Here is a 20,337-nt window from a genome sequence, read left to right as displayed (position 1 = left end):
GTATTTTGAATTTCTACAGATTTACTTATACTGTAGATTAAATGGCACACTTTAAATGTCCATACTTACATGCATATTTGAATATATACATCTCCCTATAAAGTAGAAACCATCCAAATTGAGTAAAATGCATTCACATTACTGACATTTACTTTTCAATCAGATTTCTAATGAAAGCGTGCTTTGCTATTAGACTATAGACACAGATAACTGAATTAATGATAATGATTAAACCAAACTCATGGAAATGGGTCCAGTTTGCCTATTATCATCAATTGAGAGTCCAGTCCATTCATTAATTGTATTGTGTGATTTACAAGTTTGAAAAGAGTCAAAAAAATACTGAAGGAGTTAATATAATAAAATATTCTGTTTGAAATTTGAAAATCTGGTTGAATTTCTTCATTAATTTTCCCTGTGAGCTAGTGCTACAACTTAGAATCTTCTCAAGAGAATAAAAAAGTTTCCAAATGGTAACCTTAAAGTTATTTCAAAAGGTAATTATGTGAAGTCCTCAGTTGATTTATACTATAGTGCCATTAGAAAAATAAAAAATTAAAATACCCTAAGGCTATTTTTATAGCCATACTTCTTTTGAAAAGCTGCTTAAAAAATATAAATATTTATGTTTAAACAAAGAGGATACACTATTTTGTTTATATAAATATATATCTTCTAGGATTTGAGACAAAAATGGCCACAATTAAAAACAAATGCAAGAAGGATAAATGTTTAAGTTACTGTACCTACCTTTAATGTGATACTATAATATTCAACAAATGTTGCATTTATCCATGATCTTGAATGGGGATCACCCAGGAATTCTATGTGATACTGTTCAACATTTCCATCCAGGTCATAGGTCACATATTTCCCTTTAAAAGGATCAGGGCAAAGTATCCCTGGCCAACTTTCAAAAGAAAATATTTTTAATTATTTTGATGCTTCAAAAAAGGCAGACATCAACACATCTGTCACAATCATATACCAGACTTTCTTCTTTGAATTTTAATCGCTTACTCATAAAACTAAACATGTTCATACTTATATCTTTTAAAAGTAAGATATTCATTCGATATAAGTCATCAGTTGTACCTTTGTAGATAGAGAAAGCTTTGAAATAGTCACATATTTAAGATACATGTAAGACAGAAGGAGAAAGAATTAAGAGACAAAAGAGTGATCTCCAGGGTCTATAAGAGACATTTAGGTACAGCTAATAAGAACAATAAGAGAACAAAGATTCATCAGATTTATGGCAGGGGTGAATCAACTTTAACCAACCAGAATGATTAATTACTAAAATGTTAAACCATTGACAGAGCCTGTATTTCTTGAGCCAGGGCTGCCAAAGGAATGCTGGTAGCTCAGGCAGAGATAACACTGGAGATTATGACTGTGGTTAAAGCAGAAATAGAGCTCGGCAGTCCTATAGAGTCCCTTTTTCCCCCTATTAGCTCCCTTGGCAGGGGACCAAACTGCTAAAAATTCTCAGTGCTGGAAATAACATTTATCCTTTACTAAAAATATATCTTTAGGGGTGTGTTTTTTATAACATAAACCTCTAGAAATTCCTTGATATGCTTTATTTTTCCATTTGGAAATTAAGTTTTAATTATTTTACCAATCTTTCTAGACTCTGTCCTACTCTTTAGAGAATAAAGCAGGAAGGGAAGACAGTAAATACAGTCAGGAAGCTGTGACTAAGTAATGTACAATAGAAATCTGACTAAATTTTATAGATCGTGACCCAAAATATGCATATCTAATATACCCAAACATTCAAAAATCTCTTTAACTGTCAAGTTCAGCTTCAATTTGTAGCAATACAGAGTAAAAAGATAGTAAGTTCCAAATCAGGAGCTCTAGTTCTGCCTTCTACTAGACAAGGGACCTCAAACAAGTAAATAGGCCACACTGTAGCTGTAGTTCCTCGCTGGGCTATGACAAAGTTCAAACAAACATGTATTTTACACATTTTTGGCTTTTGACAAATTAAAATATTGCAAAGTGTCAGCATTATGGCCTGAACTGTGTTACACTTCCCCACTCCCATCATTATTTATATGATAAAGTCCTAACCTCCAGTACTTCAGAATGTGACCATGTTTGGAGGACAGGGTCTTTAGGGAAGTAACTAAAAGGTGGACCCTAATCCAATCCAATATGACCAATCTCCTTACACGAAGAGAAGATTAGGTATGCACAAAGGAAAGACCATGTGAAGACACAGAGAGACTGTATACAAGACAAAGACAGAGCCTCAGAAGAAATCGACCTTGCCGAAACCTTGACCTTAGGTTCTTAGCCCTCAGAATTGTGAGAAAGCAGATTTTTGTTATTTTTAAGCCACCCAGTTTATGATACTTTGGCAGCCCTAGCAAACAATACATATAAAGGCAAGATAATGGGTACAACTGAAAAGTAGAAAGAATAATATAAAAACATTTTTTTTGCCACATTTAGATAATTATTTCAAAACTAGATAAATGAGATCATTTTAAACCTAAAGGAAGCATACAAATCCTGCTGTAAAAAATCTGAAATGACAAAAGGACAAAATCTATAAATTATTTGGATTTGGAATCTATAGATTGTTGATATTCTATAAAATTATCAACTGATATTAAATTTATGAAGTAATAAATATAGAAATGTATCTAAGGTAGCCAACTATTAAAAAAGTTTTTACAGATCATAAATTAATAACACAATGTAAACTAATGAAAATAGTTCATGGTTAGATTATTAATGTAAAAAATCTGATCTCAGGTAGTTGACATCTCAAGTTGATGTTCTGAGAGCTGTCAGGATATGGTGATTTAGATGTACTAGTCACCAGGGATGGTGAACAGTGAGAATGGAACAGCTTTCTGGATGCTCCCTGGATGCTGAGCAGAGTCCAGTGGCTCTTGGTCCTCTCTGAGTTAAGGGAAAAGGAGGTGGAAAGCTACCTGGCAACCCTAGATGATGGAAGAGGAAGAGATAGAAGATTAAAAATTGAGTCAGACTGTCTGGAACCCAAAGAAACCTAATACTTTGGAAGAATTGTAAGTGATAATGAAAAGCCAAGTAGAGGTTCTGGACCTCAATGAAGAAGGCTATCTGGTTATTATCAGGTTCATATCACAATTTGGCAACCTTATTGGGCTGAGCTTAAGAATAAAACTCAAATGGAGTTTATCTTTTAAATCTAAGTTGGATACCTACATTTCTGAAGGAAACCACTCAAAAAAAGAAGACTTCAATAGGCAGATAACAACTAAAAACAGTGGCAGCTGTAATGAAGACCCCCACAATGTAACAAAAATCAAGGAACAAGTGAGTCCTTCAAGCTGATTAATAGCTATTTTTTAAAAAAACTGATTATTACATTTTATTTGTTTAAATATTTTGTAAAATATAAGGGGCTCATGTTAATACTACTGATTTGCACCTCACAATAATTTTTTAAAAGATTATTACCAGGTAATATCAAATTATAAATATCACCTACTCCATTAGTGTCAAACAGTCTCGGGATTTCTAACACTTAGGACATGAAAGAAATAAATATTTTGCAGTTATTATATGTAAGATGAGTTGCTACATTTCTCATGTAAATTCTAACTACTTTTACATCCAAACCTATTGGGTCCAAGAATATTCAGTTTAAATAACTCAATAAATATAAATAAAAATAGCGATGACTCCCCAAAAGACTTAGATGACAATAAAAGAACAAAGCTTTTGTTCATTATTTAAAACATGTTATATTATAGAAAATATTGCATGTTGTCTTAAAGATGAATTATGAAAAGTATTGTCAAATGTTTAAATAACTGGGACACTTTTGTATTTCTTCAAGTGGTGCAAAGGAATTGTCTGACTCCTAGTCTGTATATCTCTGCTAAAATGGAATGTATCTAGCTGTAGGAAAAGCGGAGCAGAGGCAATAGATGTAGAAAACATGATTACTTCCCTCCAGCTGCTACATCTATCATCTTCTCTGACTTGCTGTGATCGAAAAAAGCTGATGTCCATTTTTGCCCTCACTCTGACCTCAATTTGAGTTCCAAAACTGTCAATGATGATAGCACATTGTGCACTTACTTCTACTTCCCAATTTTTCACTTTCATATTGATGAGAAATTCTGAAGCATTGTCTGGGCCTTAAAGGTAAAGAGGGAGAGTATGAGTAGGAAACCCAAAGGAAGGGAATTAGAATTAAAAGGGTATGTATCATCAATTTTGGAATCTGTGGGAGGTGGGGGGTTAAATGTACAAAGATAACAAAATCAAATAAATACCAGATGCTAGGATCCCATTGTGGGGGAAGGAAACATTTGAGCATGACAAGTAGTAACTTGAAAGGAAGTACAAATATACCATGAAGAAATTGATGTCTTACACATTTCTTAACCAGTGGAAATTATCTTTAACATGATAGTTGTTGCCATCAATAGAAAGTGAAGTTTAAGCATGTAATTATTTATACCCAATGAGAAGTACATGATTGTTACTTTCAAACTGTGGTTTGGATGTTTAAGAGGAGAGCAAATTTTACTTGGGCCTCATTCCTAATCTGAAGGAAACACGATGAGTTAAAATCATCACTAAATGCTGTATTTGCCAAAAAATCTCTGGGCTGTGCAGGGGCTGTTGGGAAGGGGAAATTTTCCATACACACATACCACATTATAAGTATATTAATCCATAGGCAAAATAATGCAAATAAAAAGTGACTACATAATATGTTTTAATACTGAAAAGATCTAGTAGAAATCTCAATTTATAAATTTATTACTGTTATCACTGGATTGGTTTGTTAACTTAATAATATTTTATTATTAAAATGTTTTCCTGCAGTACATTAAATGCAAATATATTTTCTATGAATTAATTGTCATATTCATGAGAGCTGTATAAATATGTCTGTATAAATATGCCCAAGGTAGTTACCCTAAATATAGCCTAGTTTCTATTTGAAAATATATCTTCCTATACTAAATGACACACGCACTATTATTTTTTACTTTTAATTTTTATGTTCTTTCTAGCTGAATACAATGCTATCTGCAATTTTAAAAAATCAAGGAAGCTTAAACATTGTGGAGGTAGCTTTTCTCTTCCTAGTACCTGCAGTTATCCCCACCTCCAAGCACAGAGAGACAATCCAAAGGCAAGAGGCTGCATAAGTATTTTTACAAGTACATAAGTGTGTGCTATCTCACAGTATGGATATAAATGTAACTAGTATAATTTGATATTCTACAGAGCTTGCTGATAGACAAAGTGCTATCCTCTTACCTATTACTTGTTTTAATTATAGAAAAACAGACATTTCTAGATTCTGTATCAGTCTCTCTTTAGGTTTATTAGAGAGGGTCAACACAGCTGAGAAAGAATAACTCTGAGATGTTGATAAGATTGAGTTTCTGAGCCTTCAAAGCTAGGTGTAAGGCCATGGCCTAAGTATAATTGACCCAGATAATGCCACACTGCTAAGTGTCTCTGCAGCCAGCTAGCTAGTCTTTCCACATAAAACTTCAACATCTATACATTGCTTAATTAAGAAATGATGCTTGACTGTTTTAGTAGGTTAATTCTAGTTTTATATTTTACTATCGCAATTTATCTTGTTATTATGTTTCCAATAAGCAAGAAGGTGGTTACAGCTATATTTTCCAGGCATTTTAATGATACCAATCATAGATTAGAGATAATTTAAGGACTGCAGTTTCATTTGTATTTCAAATCCTAACCCTCAGTTACAAGCACAGAACTGCAGAGGAAATTCCTAATCAAATTTCTAATATAATATATCAGATATAGTGACAAGAAACATATCCATTTCATGAATTAGGTTATTGAACCTTCAGAATTTCCATTAGAAAATACAAACTTTCTGTTTTCAAAATGTTAATTTTAGATATGAAAAATGACAGGGGACTACGAATACCTTCATAAGTAACCTGATCAAATCAGTGTTCATAGTCATGCCTTTTAAAGTATTTGCTCTTGTCTATGGCCATGCTACCCTGAACCAGTCCAATCCCATCTGATCTTGAAAGCTAAAGCAGGGTCGGGCCTGGTTAGTACCTGGATGGGAGACCATGTAGGAAGACCAGGTGCTGTAGGCATAAAAATAAAAAAAAATAGGAGAGTGTAAACTGATAAGGTCCTTGCAACCTATGAAGTCAATCAAGAGTTGCCTCATCTAAAAATAAATAAGTTAATTAAAATATATGTTTTAATCTAACTATTTAGTTCTTCTTCATTCCCATTCTAATTACTAAATGGAAGTCAAATACAAAATACACAATAATACACACACACACACACACACACACACACACACATACATTTAATCCCTAGAAAAGCCCTCAGTAAAAGGTACAAACCTCGGAGTGATTTCTACATTTGCAAATTATTAAATGTATTAGTTTGCTAGGACTGCTATTGGAAAATACCACAAACTGGGTGGCTTAAAAACTAGAAATTAATTTTCTCACAGTTTTGCAGGCTGTAAGTCCAAGATCAATGTGTTCACAGGGTTAGTTTCTTTTGAGGCCTCTCCATTTGCAGATGGCTGTCTTCTTACTTTGTCTTCAAATGGTCTTTGTTCTGTGCATCGCTGATATCTCTTTGTGTGTTCAAATTTCCTCTTTTTATAAGAACACCAGTGAGATTGCATAAGGGCCCATCCTAATGACTTGTTTTAGCATAATCACCTTTTCGAAGGCCCTAACTCCAAATACAATTACATTCTGAGGTTAGAGCTTTAACATGTGCTTTTCGGGGAACACAATTCAACTCCTGAGAGTAAGTGATAAAGCAAGAACACAAATCTAAGTATATTGACTTGGAGGCCGTGTGTGTGTGTGTGTGTGTGTGTGTTAAAATAAGCCCATCATAGTCTATGAAAGCAAACCTCTTATATTCTTCATAGAGAATAGTTCGATATGAAAACAAGGTGACATGAGCACAAGTATTCCAGCTTTGAGAATGTTACGTGGGAGAACATAATGTAAAATAGCAAGAGATTCTGGGAAAACAGTAGAAATGGTGTAGTTTTAGAATCTCCTGATTTCCCCATAAGTATAGGTAGAGCGACTAAAATAATAAAGATAAAACTTGACATACAACATCTATGACAAAACTAAGTGCTAAGCGATCCAAACAAGCACCAAAACTGGAGCAGGCAGATACAAACTCCTGACAGTTATAAGACCCACACATTATTAGCATCTGTGTGTGTGTGAGAAAACAAGGTGAGAGGGGGAAAGCAACCAGAAGTCTGATGGGTTTGTGAGATAACTTAAAAACCACAAGGAGTATGCTTCGGAAAGTCAAACTGAGTATAGCAGCCAACACCGTGAGGGGGGCTGCAACAAAATTGAAAGTGTTGGAATAGTCAGGGCCCTATGAACACTTAAAACCGACCAACGAAGTTCCTTTTCAGAGCAAAAGCTCACACTGAAACTCCTGGAAGTATAATCCAAATTGAAGAGGGTGTGATCAATATGAATAAAGGAAAGAGATGGTACAAATAAAAGTGGGGCTACAACACCAAAGGCACCCTCCATGAAAGAAAACATTGATAAGTTCAACTTCGTTAAAATTAAAAATGTCTGCTTTGTGAAAGGCACTATCAAGAACATGAGAAGACAAGCCACGGAGTGGGAGAAAATACTTGCAAAAGACATAGCTGAGAGAGGACATATCCAAAATATGCAAAGAACTCTAAAACTATAAAATAAGAAAATGAACAACTTGATTTTAAAAAGTGGGCAAAAGATGTGAACAAACATCTCACCAAAAAAGGATAAAGAGATGGCAAATAAGCATATGAAAAGATGCTTCACATCATATATTATCAGGGAAATGCAAAATAAAGCAACAATAAGATACAACTACACACCCAATAGAACACCCCAAATGCAGAACACTGACAACGCCCAAATGCTGGAGAGGATGCGGGACAGCAGGAACTCCTCACTCGTTACTGGTGGGAGTACAAAACGGTACAGCCACTTTGGAAGTCAGTTTGGCAGTTTCTCACAAAACTAAACATACTCTTACCATTTGACCCAGCAATCACACACCTTGGTATTTATTAAAGAAGTTGAAAACTTATGTCCACACAAAAACTTGCACAGGGATGTTTGCTGCTTTATTCATAACTGTCAAAACTTGGAAGCAACGAGATATCGTTAAGTAAGTAAATGGATATATAAACTGTGATACACCCAAACAACAAAATATTATTCAGTGATTAAAAGAAATGAGCTATTTAGGTTCTATGTCCATGAAAATACATAGGGGAAACTTAAATGTATATTACTAACTGAAATAAATCAATCTGAAAAGGCTAGATACCATATGATTTCAATATGGAATTCTCAAAAAGCCAAAACTATAGAGAGAGTGAAAAAATCCGTGGTTGCCAGGGTTAGTGGGAAGGAGGGATGAAGAAGTAAACACAGCAGGTTTTTAGGCCAGTGAAACTATTTGGTATGACACTATAATGGTGAATATGTTATATATACATATATGTGATCATATGTATGCCATTATACATTTGTCAAAACTCACATACAATACCAAGAATGAACCCTAATATAAACTGTGGACTTGGCTGACAATGATGGGTGAATGCTGGTTCATAGATCATAACAAATGTACCACACTTATATGGGATGTTGATGGCAGGTGAGGTTATGTGGGGAAGCGGTGGAAATATTTGGAAAAGCTAAATATAAATAATCTATTCTGCAAATTCCAGTTCTGGATAAGCTGAACTAGATCATTTTTATATGCCTCTCACTATATACGCCTAAAAATGCTAAGTATTATATGTCAAATAAACATAAGCTAGTAGATTCTAAAAGGTAAAGAGAAGAAGCTAAACCAGACAGGGCCTTTGGGACCGGAAGAATGAATGGCATAGTAGTGAGTTCCCTGAGCTTTCTTTATGCCTCATATTACCTAGACTAGGTGCTAAAAACCAGCAACCCAGAAACACCAATGGCTGTAAACAAAATAAAGGTCCATATGAAGTCTGTTCTTTCTAATCAAAGGACCAGGAGAGCGGCAGCTTAGCAAAACCTAAGAGAGGCAGCTTAGCAAAACAGAAAACTGTTAAGCAATAACTGCTTTCTCCCAACCAAATACCAAAGAATAAATATGCACCCCCCATCTGTACCCCCACCAACCACGGCCAAGAGGTGAGCCTGGACTTCAACACAACCAGTATAAGGAAGGGCCCCGTCCCTCCCTGCTCAGGAGGTAGCAGAAGAGGATAACTGGGAGGCTGGAATTTTTAAACCCCTTCTAGCTTTAACAAGGCCTCCGCCCATGGTATCAGTGGAAGTCACCTGGGCTTCCAGTCAGGTGGGTGAGTGAGGAGCCTGAACTCTTATCTCTGCCTAGCAGTAGCAAGGCACTCCTCCCTCCACAACACATCAGTAGGGACTGATTGGTGAATTGGGACTTCTACTCCCACCTGGCAGGAACAAAGATGCACCTTCATATCCCTCCAATGCAGTAGCAGAAGGAGCCTGCTAAAACAGATTTAAATAAGATCCAAAGTGAAAAAAAAGAAATAGAAAGTATAGCAAATAAATAGAAGATATAAAGAAAACCAACTGGAATTTTAGAACTGAAAATATAATAACCAAAATAAAAAGTTCAATGGATAGTCTCAACATCAGAATATGACAAAGAATCAGTAAACTTAAAGATGGAATAATAGAAATGATCCAATATGAACAACAGAGAGAAAATAGACTTTAAAAAACCGATTCTGACTTCCTTTTCTCTCTTCAAAGAACAGGTACTCATTTCATAGAAAAGGTCATAGTAGATTCTACTATAAAGTTATTATAGTAAAAATAGCTAACATCCCTATAAAAAATGAAAGCATGTGAGAGACACATACCCTTCAAGAGATAAAAATTGTACTTGAGATTTCAAGCTGAGTTAACAGAAATTTAAAAAATAATATAAGTCATGAAAAAAATAAATTAGAATAAAAAAACTAAAAGAAATAAGTCATTAGAGAAAAGGAATATTTGAAGAGAGAGGTGAGAAAACTCTATAAAGAATTAATAAATTTTTCAATAAAGGCTAACACAAAAGACAATAAGCTCAATTGGTAATACCTTCAGAAAAATAAAAGATGGAAAGGGAAAAATATTTAAATTTTAAAATATGAAAAGATGAAAGGAATCGCTTATAATTTTAAAGAACTTAATTGAAATAATGAAGACTTAAAACTGTATATTGAAAGTACACATTACATCCTGGGAAAAAACAACCCAGAATGGGGAACACTGAGCTAGACAACAGGAAAAAAAAAAAAAAAAGAAAGAAAGAAAAATAACAGGTTTCTAGGCAACAATTACAGAATACACATTCTTTTCAAGATAGGCCATTCAATGAAACTGACTATAATAGATTTAAATTAGAAATCAACAACAATGACATTTCAAAATCCCCAAATATTTGGTAATTTAGAGACATACTTTGCACAATTCATTTCAAAGAAGAAATCACAAAGAAAATTACTACCTATTTCAAACTAAATGGTAATAAAACACAACAGATTAAAATTTGTGAGAAGAGCTAAAACAGTGCTTAAATAGAATTTTATAGTTTTAATTGCCTACCTATATCAGGAAGAAAAAAGATTTGAGTCAGTTACCTTAATTTCCAACTTAAAAAACTAGAAGAAGGAGAATTAACCCAAAAAAGTCAGGGAAAGAATAATGATGAAATCAGAAAATAATAAATAAAGTATTAGACAAACAATAGAGAAAAAGTTGATTCTTTGCAAAGTTTTGGAAATTCACAAACTTAGCAAGACTATTCCTTAATAGTTTATTATAAAACAACAACAAAAACTTACCTTGGCCAATTCTGTAATTTTACCAAAACAAGGCTTCCAACAGGTAGCTGTGAATAGACAATCTTAAAACCGCTTTGATGAAGCTGAGACTCTTCAGGAAAGTCTTCTTCAGAAATAGAGCACTTATTATATCTTGAATCAGTGTTCATGAAGCAATACCATGGTTCATTGTGATCAACTTTGACTGCATCCTCATTTGTCAACAATCTCCATTTCAAACAACTTTCATTCTCACATTGAACCCATACTTTGTTTACATACATGTTGTTTTCCACTGAGGAAGCCATTGCAGTGTTACAACATTCAACTGTTATCTTACCATCCAATTTTTCTTTTTCCGTAAATGCATTTAATCTGAAAAATAAAAAAGAGGATATTAAAAAATAAGGATTCAAAGGTATAGAAAGTTCAAACCAAAATCAGAGAAACAGCTCTCTGATACTCTCTTTGCCCACCTCCTCTCTATCCTATAAAGACTATACATGTTGAACACATTATATTTACACCTACCCAGAAACAAAGGAAGAAAATAGAAGCATTAATCACTCTGGGCACAAAATAATCCAAATTTAAAAATAAGGAAAGTATGATCGAGTAGAAGAGGAGTAGAGGTTAACTATAGTATCTATTACATCTGGTAGCTATCCAATACTTTTGCCGTAATAACAGCTAAACCTTCTTGAATGCTGACTATGATTCAGGTATTATTCTAAGTGCTTATGTACACACCTTATATGGTCTTCCCAACAACTTTAGTGTGACTACTTTTAAAGAGAAAACTGAAGTGAAGGAAAGTAATTTTTTGAAGGTTCCAAAAATTGGTTCCAAAATCTGTGATCTTACCCACTAGTTGATACTGCCTCTGGGTATATATATTCAGATTTAGAGTATGACTTGATGATCCCATTCTTTTTCTAATTATGAGGAAACTAAAATACAGCAAAATATTTCACCATGTGAAAATTTAAAATTTGTTTTAAAAAATTAAAGAAATCATGTTTATATAATTTTGCATTTTATCCATTAATTCATGTAACTTGAAAAAACATTTCTCAGAGCATTTTTATTATGAAAAATTTAAAACATAAAACATTAGCATTGTATGATTGAGCCCCTGATTCTAGCTTTAACAAGTTATGTGTATACTAAAAAATAATTAATATAATCAAAATATAAATAAAACTAATTACTAGCAGCTTATGTTACAATATAAAACCTATTTTTAATAAAAAGACTTAGATATACCATATTGAGGTAGGAAAACACTACTATTCAAATATAAGCACCATTTAAAGAAGCTCTTAACCTGTGGGTTAATTATATATTTAGAAATTCACTAATTTATCATATACTTTCCAGGATAACTAGAAATTGCTTTAGGAAAAAAATGCCTATATTTCAATAGCTATAGTTCACAATTTTTGACCTATCAATCCCACTTATGTGAATGCATCAAAAGGAAATAAACTTTAAAAAGACTAATCTACACATACAAAGATCAACGATATTCACTGTGCTCTGTTTATAATACTATAAGTGTAGAAAAATCTACAAACAGAAAGAACTAAATCTAGCATATTTGTTCTTTTTTTGTTTGGTTACATTAAGTGTAACTTCCTCCTGTGTGTCTGTGCGTATGTGTGTAGAAGAGCTTCATTTCTTTTTATTTATTTCTAATCCTTATATCTTTGTTACTATGAAGCTATGACAGGTATAATATTGAACAGAAACCATGATATTAAACATCTTTTTATAATTTTAAAGAGAATGCTTCTACTATTTGATTATAAAGTCAAGTACATATGTACGTCTTTTGCAGAGACCATTAAAAATTTACAAAAGGTTGTTTACTGAGAATTTTATCGTTAATCATGAAGTGGTGTTGAAATTTATCAAATGCTTTTCTGTATATACTAAGGTAAACATAAGGTTTTTTACTTTAAATCTTTGAATTGGGTAGTTTTTAATAATGTATTTATTAATTATAATCCATACCTGCATTCTTGGTAAACTCTACATGGTCATGTGTCAGGAGATTTTTTTTCTTTAATATATATTGCTATATTTAGTTTATTATTTAAGATTTGTTTATATATATGTTTATGGATGAGATTCATCTATTACTTTCATTTCCCCTTTTGTCTTTGTATGGTTTTGATATCAAGATTAAAATAGCCTCATAAAAAGAAGTATAGAATATCCTCCTTTTTAAGAAAATTTGCTTGAGGAATTTTCAATTTCGTCAATATTTAAGAATTCTAGTGTATCTACTCACATTTCTCATGTTTCTCTCTTTCACTCCCCTTTTTCTTCAATTATCTTGTCAGAGCTTTTTAAACAACCAGAATTTGAGTCTCTTCACTTTTATTTTGGAATTCTGTTGAATTAATAGCTAAGCCTTATTGTCCCTCTCTAATTTTTCGGAATATTCTTTGTTGATCTTATCTTTCTCTTCTTGCTTAATTTATTTTCAGCCTTTTTTACTAATTTTACTTTACTGTGGCAAAAACGTTTAACATGAGATATTTGCTCTTAACGAATTTTAAGTGCATAACACACTATTGTTGACTATAGTACATTTTGTACAGCAGGTCTCTATAACTTATTCATCTTGCTTACTCAAAACTTTATGCCTGCTAATTAGTAACTTCCAATTTCACCCTTCCTCTAGCCCCTGGAAACCACCATTCCACTCTGATTCTATAAATCTGATGATTTTAGATGCCACACATCAATGGAATCATGAAGTATTTGTCTTTCTGTGCCTGGCTTATTTCTCTTAGCAATTGTCCTCCAAGTCCACCCATGTTGTTGCATATTGCAATATTTCCTTCTTGTTTAAGGCAGAATAATGTTCTATTGTATGTTTTCTTTAACCATTCATCCATTGGCATACACTTAGATCGTTTCCTTATCTTGGCTATGTGAATAGTGCTGCTTTTGAACATAAGAGTGCTAACATGTCTTTAAGATCCTGATTTCAATTATCTTGGATATATATCCAGAAGTGGGATTTCTAAATTTTTTTAGAAATCTCCATACCGGTTTTCATAGCAGCTGTATCATTTTGCATTCCTATCAAGAGTGTACAAGGTTCCATTTCTCCACATTCCCACCATTATTTACTATCTTTTAACTTTTTTAAACAGTCATCCTAATAGGTATAAGGTGGTATCTAATTGTGGCTTTGATGTGTACTTCTCTGATGAACAGTTGAGGATATTTTCACATATCTGATGGCCATATATGTCTTTTTTGGGGGGAAAAAATGTCTGTCTGGATCCTCTGCCCATTTTTCAACTACATTTTTGGATATTAACTCCTTATCGGATATATAGTTTACAAATATTTTCTCTCATTCGGCTGGCTGCCTTTTCTTTTTTCTTTTTTTTCTTTTTTTGGTTGTTTCCTTTGCTATAGAGAAATGGTTTGGTTTAATGTAGTCTTACTAATCTATTTCTGGTTTTGCTGCCTATGCTAATTATGTCCGATCCAAAATTTATTATCAAGACCAATCTCAAGGAACTTTTCCCCTAAGTTTTCTTCTAGTAGTTTATAGTTTTGGGTCTTCCACTTAAGTCTTCAATCTATTTTGAGTTGATTTTTGCATATAGTATAAGATAAGTGTCCAATTCATTTTTTATCATGTGGATATCCAGTTTTCCAATCCCATTTATTGAAGAGACTATCCTTTCCCATGGTGTATTCTTGGTGCCTTTGGAGAAAATTAGTCAATAATATGAATATGGGTTTATTTTGGGGGTCTCTATTCTGTTCTATTGATCTATGTCTATCTTTATGCCAACATCATATTGTTTTGATTAACATGGTTTTGTAATATAGTTTGAAATCAGGATGTCTAATCCCTCCATCTTTGTTCTTGCTCCAGATTGCATTCAGAGACTTTTATGGTTCCATACAAATTTTAGGATTGTTTTTTACTATTTCTGTAAGAAATGTCATTGGAATTTGGATAGAGGTTGCATTGAATCGGTATATTGCTTTGGCCAGTATGAATAAATTAACAATATTAATTATTACAATCCATAAACATGGAATATCTTTCCATTTACTTTTGTCTTCAATTTCTTTCATCAATGTTTCATAGTTTTCAGTATACAGATCTTTCATCTCCTTGGTTAAGTTTATTCCTAAACATTTTATTCTTTTTGATGTAATTGTAAATGGAATCATTTTCTTAATTTCCTTTTTGGATAGTTCCTTGTTAGTGTATAGAAATGCAGCTGATTTTGTTTGTTGATTTTGTAGCCGACAACTTTACTGAGTTCACTATTAGTTTTAACAATTTTTTGATGGAGTCTTCAGCATTTTCTAGATATAAGATCATATATTCTGCAAAAAGAGACAATTTTACTTCTTCATATTTGATATAATTATGTTTGCTAGTATTGTGTTAAGGATGTTTGCATATATGTTCAACAGAGATAATGGCTTATTATTTTATTGTAACATCCTCGTCTGTCATAAGGGTAAGGCTGTCCTCATAACATTAACTTGTAAATGTTCTCTACCCTTCACATTTTTTGAACAATTTGAAAAAGATTGCCACTAAATCTTTAAATGCTTGATAGAGTTCACCAGTAAAGCCTGCTGGCCCTGGACATTTATTTGTTGGGAGAATTTTTTACCACTGAGTCAATCACCTTACTTGTTATTGGTCTGTTCGAATTTTCTATTTCTTCATGATTCAGACTTGGTAGAATGTAGGTTTCTAGGCATTTTCCATTCTTTTAAGTTATCTAATTTTTTGGCATATATCGTTCATAGTAATCTCACGATCCTTTGTATCTCTGTGGCATCAGTCATAATATCTCCTGTTTCATTTCTGATTTTATATATTTGAGTATTTTTTTTCTTTTTTTCCTTTTAATCTAGACAAAGGTTTGCCAATTTTGTTTCTTTTCAAAAACCAACTCTTAGTTTCATTGATCGTTTTAGTCTCTCATTTATTTCTGCTCTGATCTTTGTTATTTCATCTGCCTACTAAATTTAGGCTTAGTAGTTCTTTTCCTAGTGCCTTCTGATATAATATTAGGTTGTTTGAGATCTTTTTTCTTAATTTAGACAATTGTTGTTATAAACTTCCCTCTTAGAACTGATTTTGTAAAACTCTCATAATTTTAGTATGTTGTGTTTCCATTTTCATTTGTCTCAAGGTATCTTTTATTTCTCTTTTGATTTCTTCTTTGACTACTGGTTGGTCAGAAGCTGGTTGTTTAATTTCCACATAGTTGTAAAATTTCCAGTTTTTCTCCTATAGATTTCTGGTTTCATACCATTGTGGTCAATAGAGACACTTGATGTCAATCTACTTATATTCGTTAAGGCTGGTTTTCATATGATCTACCTTGGAAAATGCTGCATGTACACTTGAGAAGAATATGTATTTTGCTGCTTTTGGATAGAATGTTCTGTATGTGTCTGTTAGATTCTTTTCATCTAAAGTGTAGTTTAAGTCCAATGTTTTCTTACTGATTTTCTATGAATAATTTATCTATTTTTGAAAGTGGTTTTGAAATTCCCATTATTGTGTTACTGTCTGTTTTCTTTCTGACCTGTTAATATTTGCTTTATGTGTTTAGATGCTCTAATATTGAATGTATAGATATTAATTCCTCCTGATAAATTGACTATCATTATATAATAACTTTCACCTTTTTTTTCAGGTTTTGACTTAAAGTCTATTTTGTCTGATATGAGAATAGCAACACCTGCTCTTTGTTTCCACTCGTATGGAATATCCTTTTCCATCTCTTCACTTTTGGTCTATAGTTGTAGAATCAGTCCATTAACATTTAAAGTAATTTCTGATAAAGTCTTACTATTGCCCTTTTAAAATTCTTTTCTGGGTGTTTTGTAGGCTCTTTGTTCCTTCCTTCCTCTCTTGCTCTCATCTTCTGAGATTTGATGATTTTCTGCTTTGATTCCTTTCTTATTATCTTTTGTATATCTACTATAAGATTTTGCTTTGTAGTTACCATGAGGCACACATAAAACATTCTATAGTTATAGCAGTCCATTTTAGCTGATAACTCAACTTCAACAGCATACATGTTTACTCTCTGCCCCCTCCCGTTTTAGGTTTCAGATCTCACAACTTACATATTTTTATACTGTGTATCCATTACAAATTTTTTGTAGCTACAGTCATTTTAACATTTATACTAGAATTATATGTGATTTATACACCACCATTACATATTATTCTAAATTTGACTTTTATTTACCTTTACCAGTTTTATACTTTTATGTTTTCATATTACTAATCAGCATTCTTTAATTTCAGCTTGAAGAACTTCTTTTAGCATTTCTTATAAGCCAAGTCTACTGGTGATAATTCCTTTAGTTCTTGTTTGTGTGGGAATAGCTTTACCTCTCCTTTAATTCTGAAGGACAACTTTGCCTGGCAAAATATTCTCGGCTGACAGTTTTTTCTTTCAGAACTAATAACATCCTGCTCCCTCTGGCCTATGAGGCTTCTGCTAAAAAACTGGCTTAAAGTCTTATGGGGGTTCTCTTGTATTTAACAAGTTGCTATTCTCTTACTCCTTTCAATTCTCTTGTCTTGAACTTTTGACAATTTGATTCTAATGTGTCCTAATGTGGATCTCTTTGGGTTATCTCTTTTGGTGCTATTTAGGCTTTCTAGATCTAGATGTCTATTTCTATCTCAGGTTTTAAAAGTTTTCAGCAATTATTTCGTTGAATAATTTTTCTATGCCTTTTTCTCTTCTTCTGGAACTCTTGTAATGAGTTTATTCATCCACTTAATGGTGTCCCATAAGTCCTTTAAGCTGCGTTCATTTTTTTTTCTTTTTGTTCCTCTGGTTGATTTCCACTGACCTGTTTTAAAGTTCATTGATCTTTCCTTCTGTTTGATCTTGTCTGTTGTTGAACCCTTCTATTGAGCTTTTCAGTTCACTTGTATTCTGCAGCTCTATAATTTCTTTGTAGACTTTCTTATATTTTTTCTCTTTGTTGAAATTCTCACTTAGTTCATGCATTGCTCTCTTGACCTCAGTAAGCATCTTGTCTGACAAGTAAATCACTTATCTCCATTAGTTTTATCACTGAAGCAAGCCAGGGGTAGAAAACATGGGAAGTTCCCACATGCCATGATTTTTAGGGTCCCATGAGACTACAAATTACGTGACCTACCAGGTCCCAGATTCGGGCTAACTAAAGCCCAACACTTGGGCAGCAAGTGGAAACTGGGAGCCTTGTGGTTTTGCCTGCTCCCTTTGTGTTAAGGCTGGGGACCAGGAGTAGCAGTGAGAAGTACTCACACATGAGTTTAAAAGCACCTATTTGTATTCTGTGGTGAAGGGGAACTTGCAAATGCCAAGCCCTTCTGGTGGTTTGAGGTAGGTGTTTTGAGAGCCAGTCTCTCGAGTGGCAGCCATAAAAGCTGGAGTGCTAGATGTGTGGGCAAACTCCTTCCAGGGAGAAGCTGGATACCTGCTTTAATCATTGGAGTAAGTGAGGGTAGAAAAGGTGAGGGAAGTGTCCATAAGCCCTTTCAAGCTACTGGAGGAGCCCAGGCAACTTCCAGAAGCAGGATGATTAGATGCCTGACCCTTGGACAGCAGCTAGAAAAGTATGCAGTACAACCTCTTCCAGGGAAAACTGGCATCCTTGTGTTTTTGCCTGTTCCCTCTGTGTTGAATCCAGGGCTACAGACAGTGTAAGTGCTCAGACTTCTGTTTAAAACCAACTCTTTGTATAATATTGTCCTGGAATCCTCACAAATGCTGAGCTCCATTGGCTGTCCAAGCTAAGCAATTTTGGAGCCAGACCCTTGGGTAGTAGCCATAAAAGTTAGGGAGCTATATGTGTGATCTCAACCTTTTGCTTCTCAGGGAGAAGCTGGCAGTTGGGGGTTTCTTCCAATGATAAGGTCCTACACCAAGAGCTGTCATGCGTGTATCTCAGCTTTTTCTACTCAGTTCAATGTGGGTATTTTCTCAGTCACCCAAAGTGTAGGAGTCACTCAACTGTTTTTGTATTTCTCTTCAAAGGAATTGATTTGCATGTAACTATTTATTCAGGGCATCTGTGGGATTAAGGAAAGAATAGAGCCTCCTACTCCACCATCTTGCTGCCAAATTTTGTATTTTTTCTTTATTTTTACATTAACTCCAGAAAAATAGTAAACAGTAGTAGTAACAGCAGACATCTTTATCTTGTGACTTTGATAATTTTGAAGCATAAATATGGACATTAAAAATAAAAGAAACTAAAGTTATTTTTGTCAAGGATTTCTTCTAGCTATTTATATTCCAGGACACTAACATCCATCCTACACACATCTCCACAATGAGCTGTGAACAAAGCAGTAGGAGATGGACATGACCCTGGCTGCTGAATTAAGGTCTACCAACCTAAAAATCAAATGTAAAGACAGATGCCAAAGACTCTAAGTCTAAGACAGGTAGTCTGTGTGAACAAATAAACAGAAACAGTAGTATTCATTACAAGTTCATTTAAGGATATTCTATTTATATTTACTTTTATTTAATAAGAAAAATAGACCTTATTAATATTTATTATCAAGTTGATACTAGAATCCTCACTCAGATCATATATAAGCAGATCGTATGTCCTAAATGGGATGTGAGGCCTCCTGCTGGAAAGATAGGAGGTACTACAACTCAGGGTTTTACAGAGGTGCTCATCAGTTATCCCTTACCTTTACTATATTATTTTACCAAATTAAAGTGTATTGGAGTTATGTTTAGTTAAACAGGTTTATAGATTATATTATACACATTAAACTGTTCCTCATAAAATGAAGGGACTTTAAAATATTTCTACAAAGAAACAGCATACTGAAGAGAATACTAATAATGCAAATAATTAAAGTGTAATATATATTTTAAAAAGCAGAAAATGATTACTGTCTGCCACTCAACTGCCTAGTATTTTGTCCATCTCACAACCATTAGACCGCTATAAAGGAGAAAGCACTCTAAGTTTATGGAACCACATCAATGGAAAGCTTAGGAAAATCCATTATGATAGCCTATTATAAATGTTAAGGGGATTAAAAGATTACTTTTAAATGGTAGATAAAGTTTTCTGATTTTCTTAGGAAATTGGCTTTCACAGTGGATAATACTGATAAGATAAATTAACACTAAGAAAATGTCATTATTACTTAAATAGTGATACTCATTTTCAATTGCATCTAACTTAAACCTCTTGGTATTTTAGATTTTACACAATTTATCCAGTCTAATAGAATTTATAATACAGATTATAAAATACTTCTTTTCAAACTAGTCTCATTATTTCTATTGCTTTCCCTCTTACTTTGCTGTTTTTCAAAATTACTGCCACATAAAGAAGATGCAAGTGAAGAGGAGAGTGCTAGAGTCTTTGAAGGGGTCCTATAAAATCATGCCTAAGTAGTCCACACTTCAATA

General features: G+C 33.4%; 1 protein-coding gene and 1 pseudogene across 3 annotated transcripts in view; one reads left to right on the top strand and one right to left on the bottom strand.

Annotated features, from left to right (window-relative positions):
* Positions 1-20,337, bottom strand: part of ZCWPW2 (zinc finger CW-type and PWWP domain containing 2) — a 106,135-nt gene that overhangs the window by 56,795 nt on the left and 29,003 nt on the right. For 2 of the 3 annotated variants that reach the window (XM_016149593.2, XM_016149592.2), the window contains exons 2-3: positions 10,892-11,245; positions 751-910 (exon numbers count right to left, since the gene is read on the bottom strand). In XM_016149593.2, coding sequence (XP_016005079.1) covers positions 751-910; positions 10,892-11,245 — 514 coding nt within the window. Of the gene's footprint in view, positions 1-750; positions 911-10,891; positions 11,246-11,734; positions 15,003-20,337 lie in introns of those variants that run through there. The other variant, XM_036219556.1, reaches the window with a different exon arrangement.
* On the top strand, positions 6,003-6,122 carry LOC118602566 (annotated as a pseudogene).

The sequence above is a fragment of the Rousettus aegyptiacus genome, unplaced genomic scaffold (assembly GCF_014176215.1).
Source record: "Rousettus aegyptiacus isolate mRouAeg1 unplaced genomic scaffold, mRouAeg1.p scaffold_m13_p_4, whole genome shotgun sequence".
NCBI classification, from domain to species: Eukaryota; Metazoa; Chordata; class Mammalia; order Chiroptera; family Pteropodidae; genus Rousettus; species Rousettus aegyptiacus.
The sequence above is the reverse complement of the archived record's forward strand: the minus strand, read 5'-3'. Positions and strand labels throughout refer to the sequence as shown.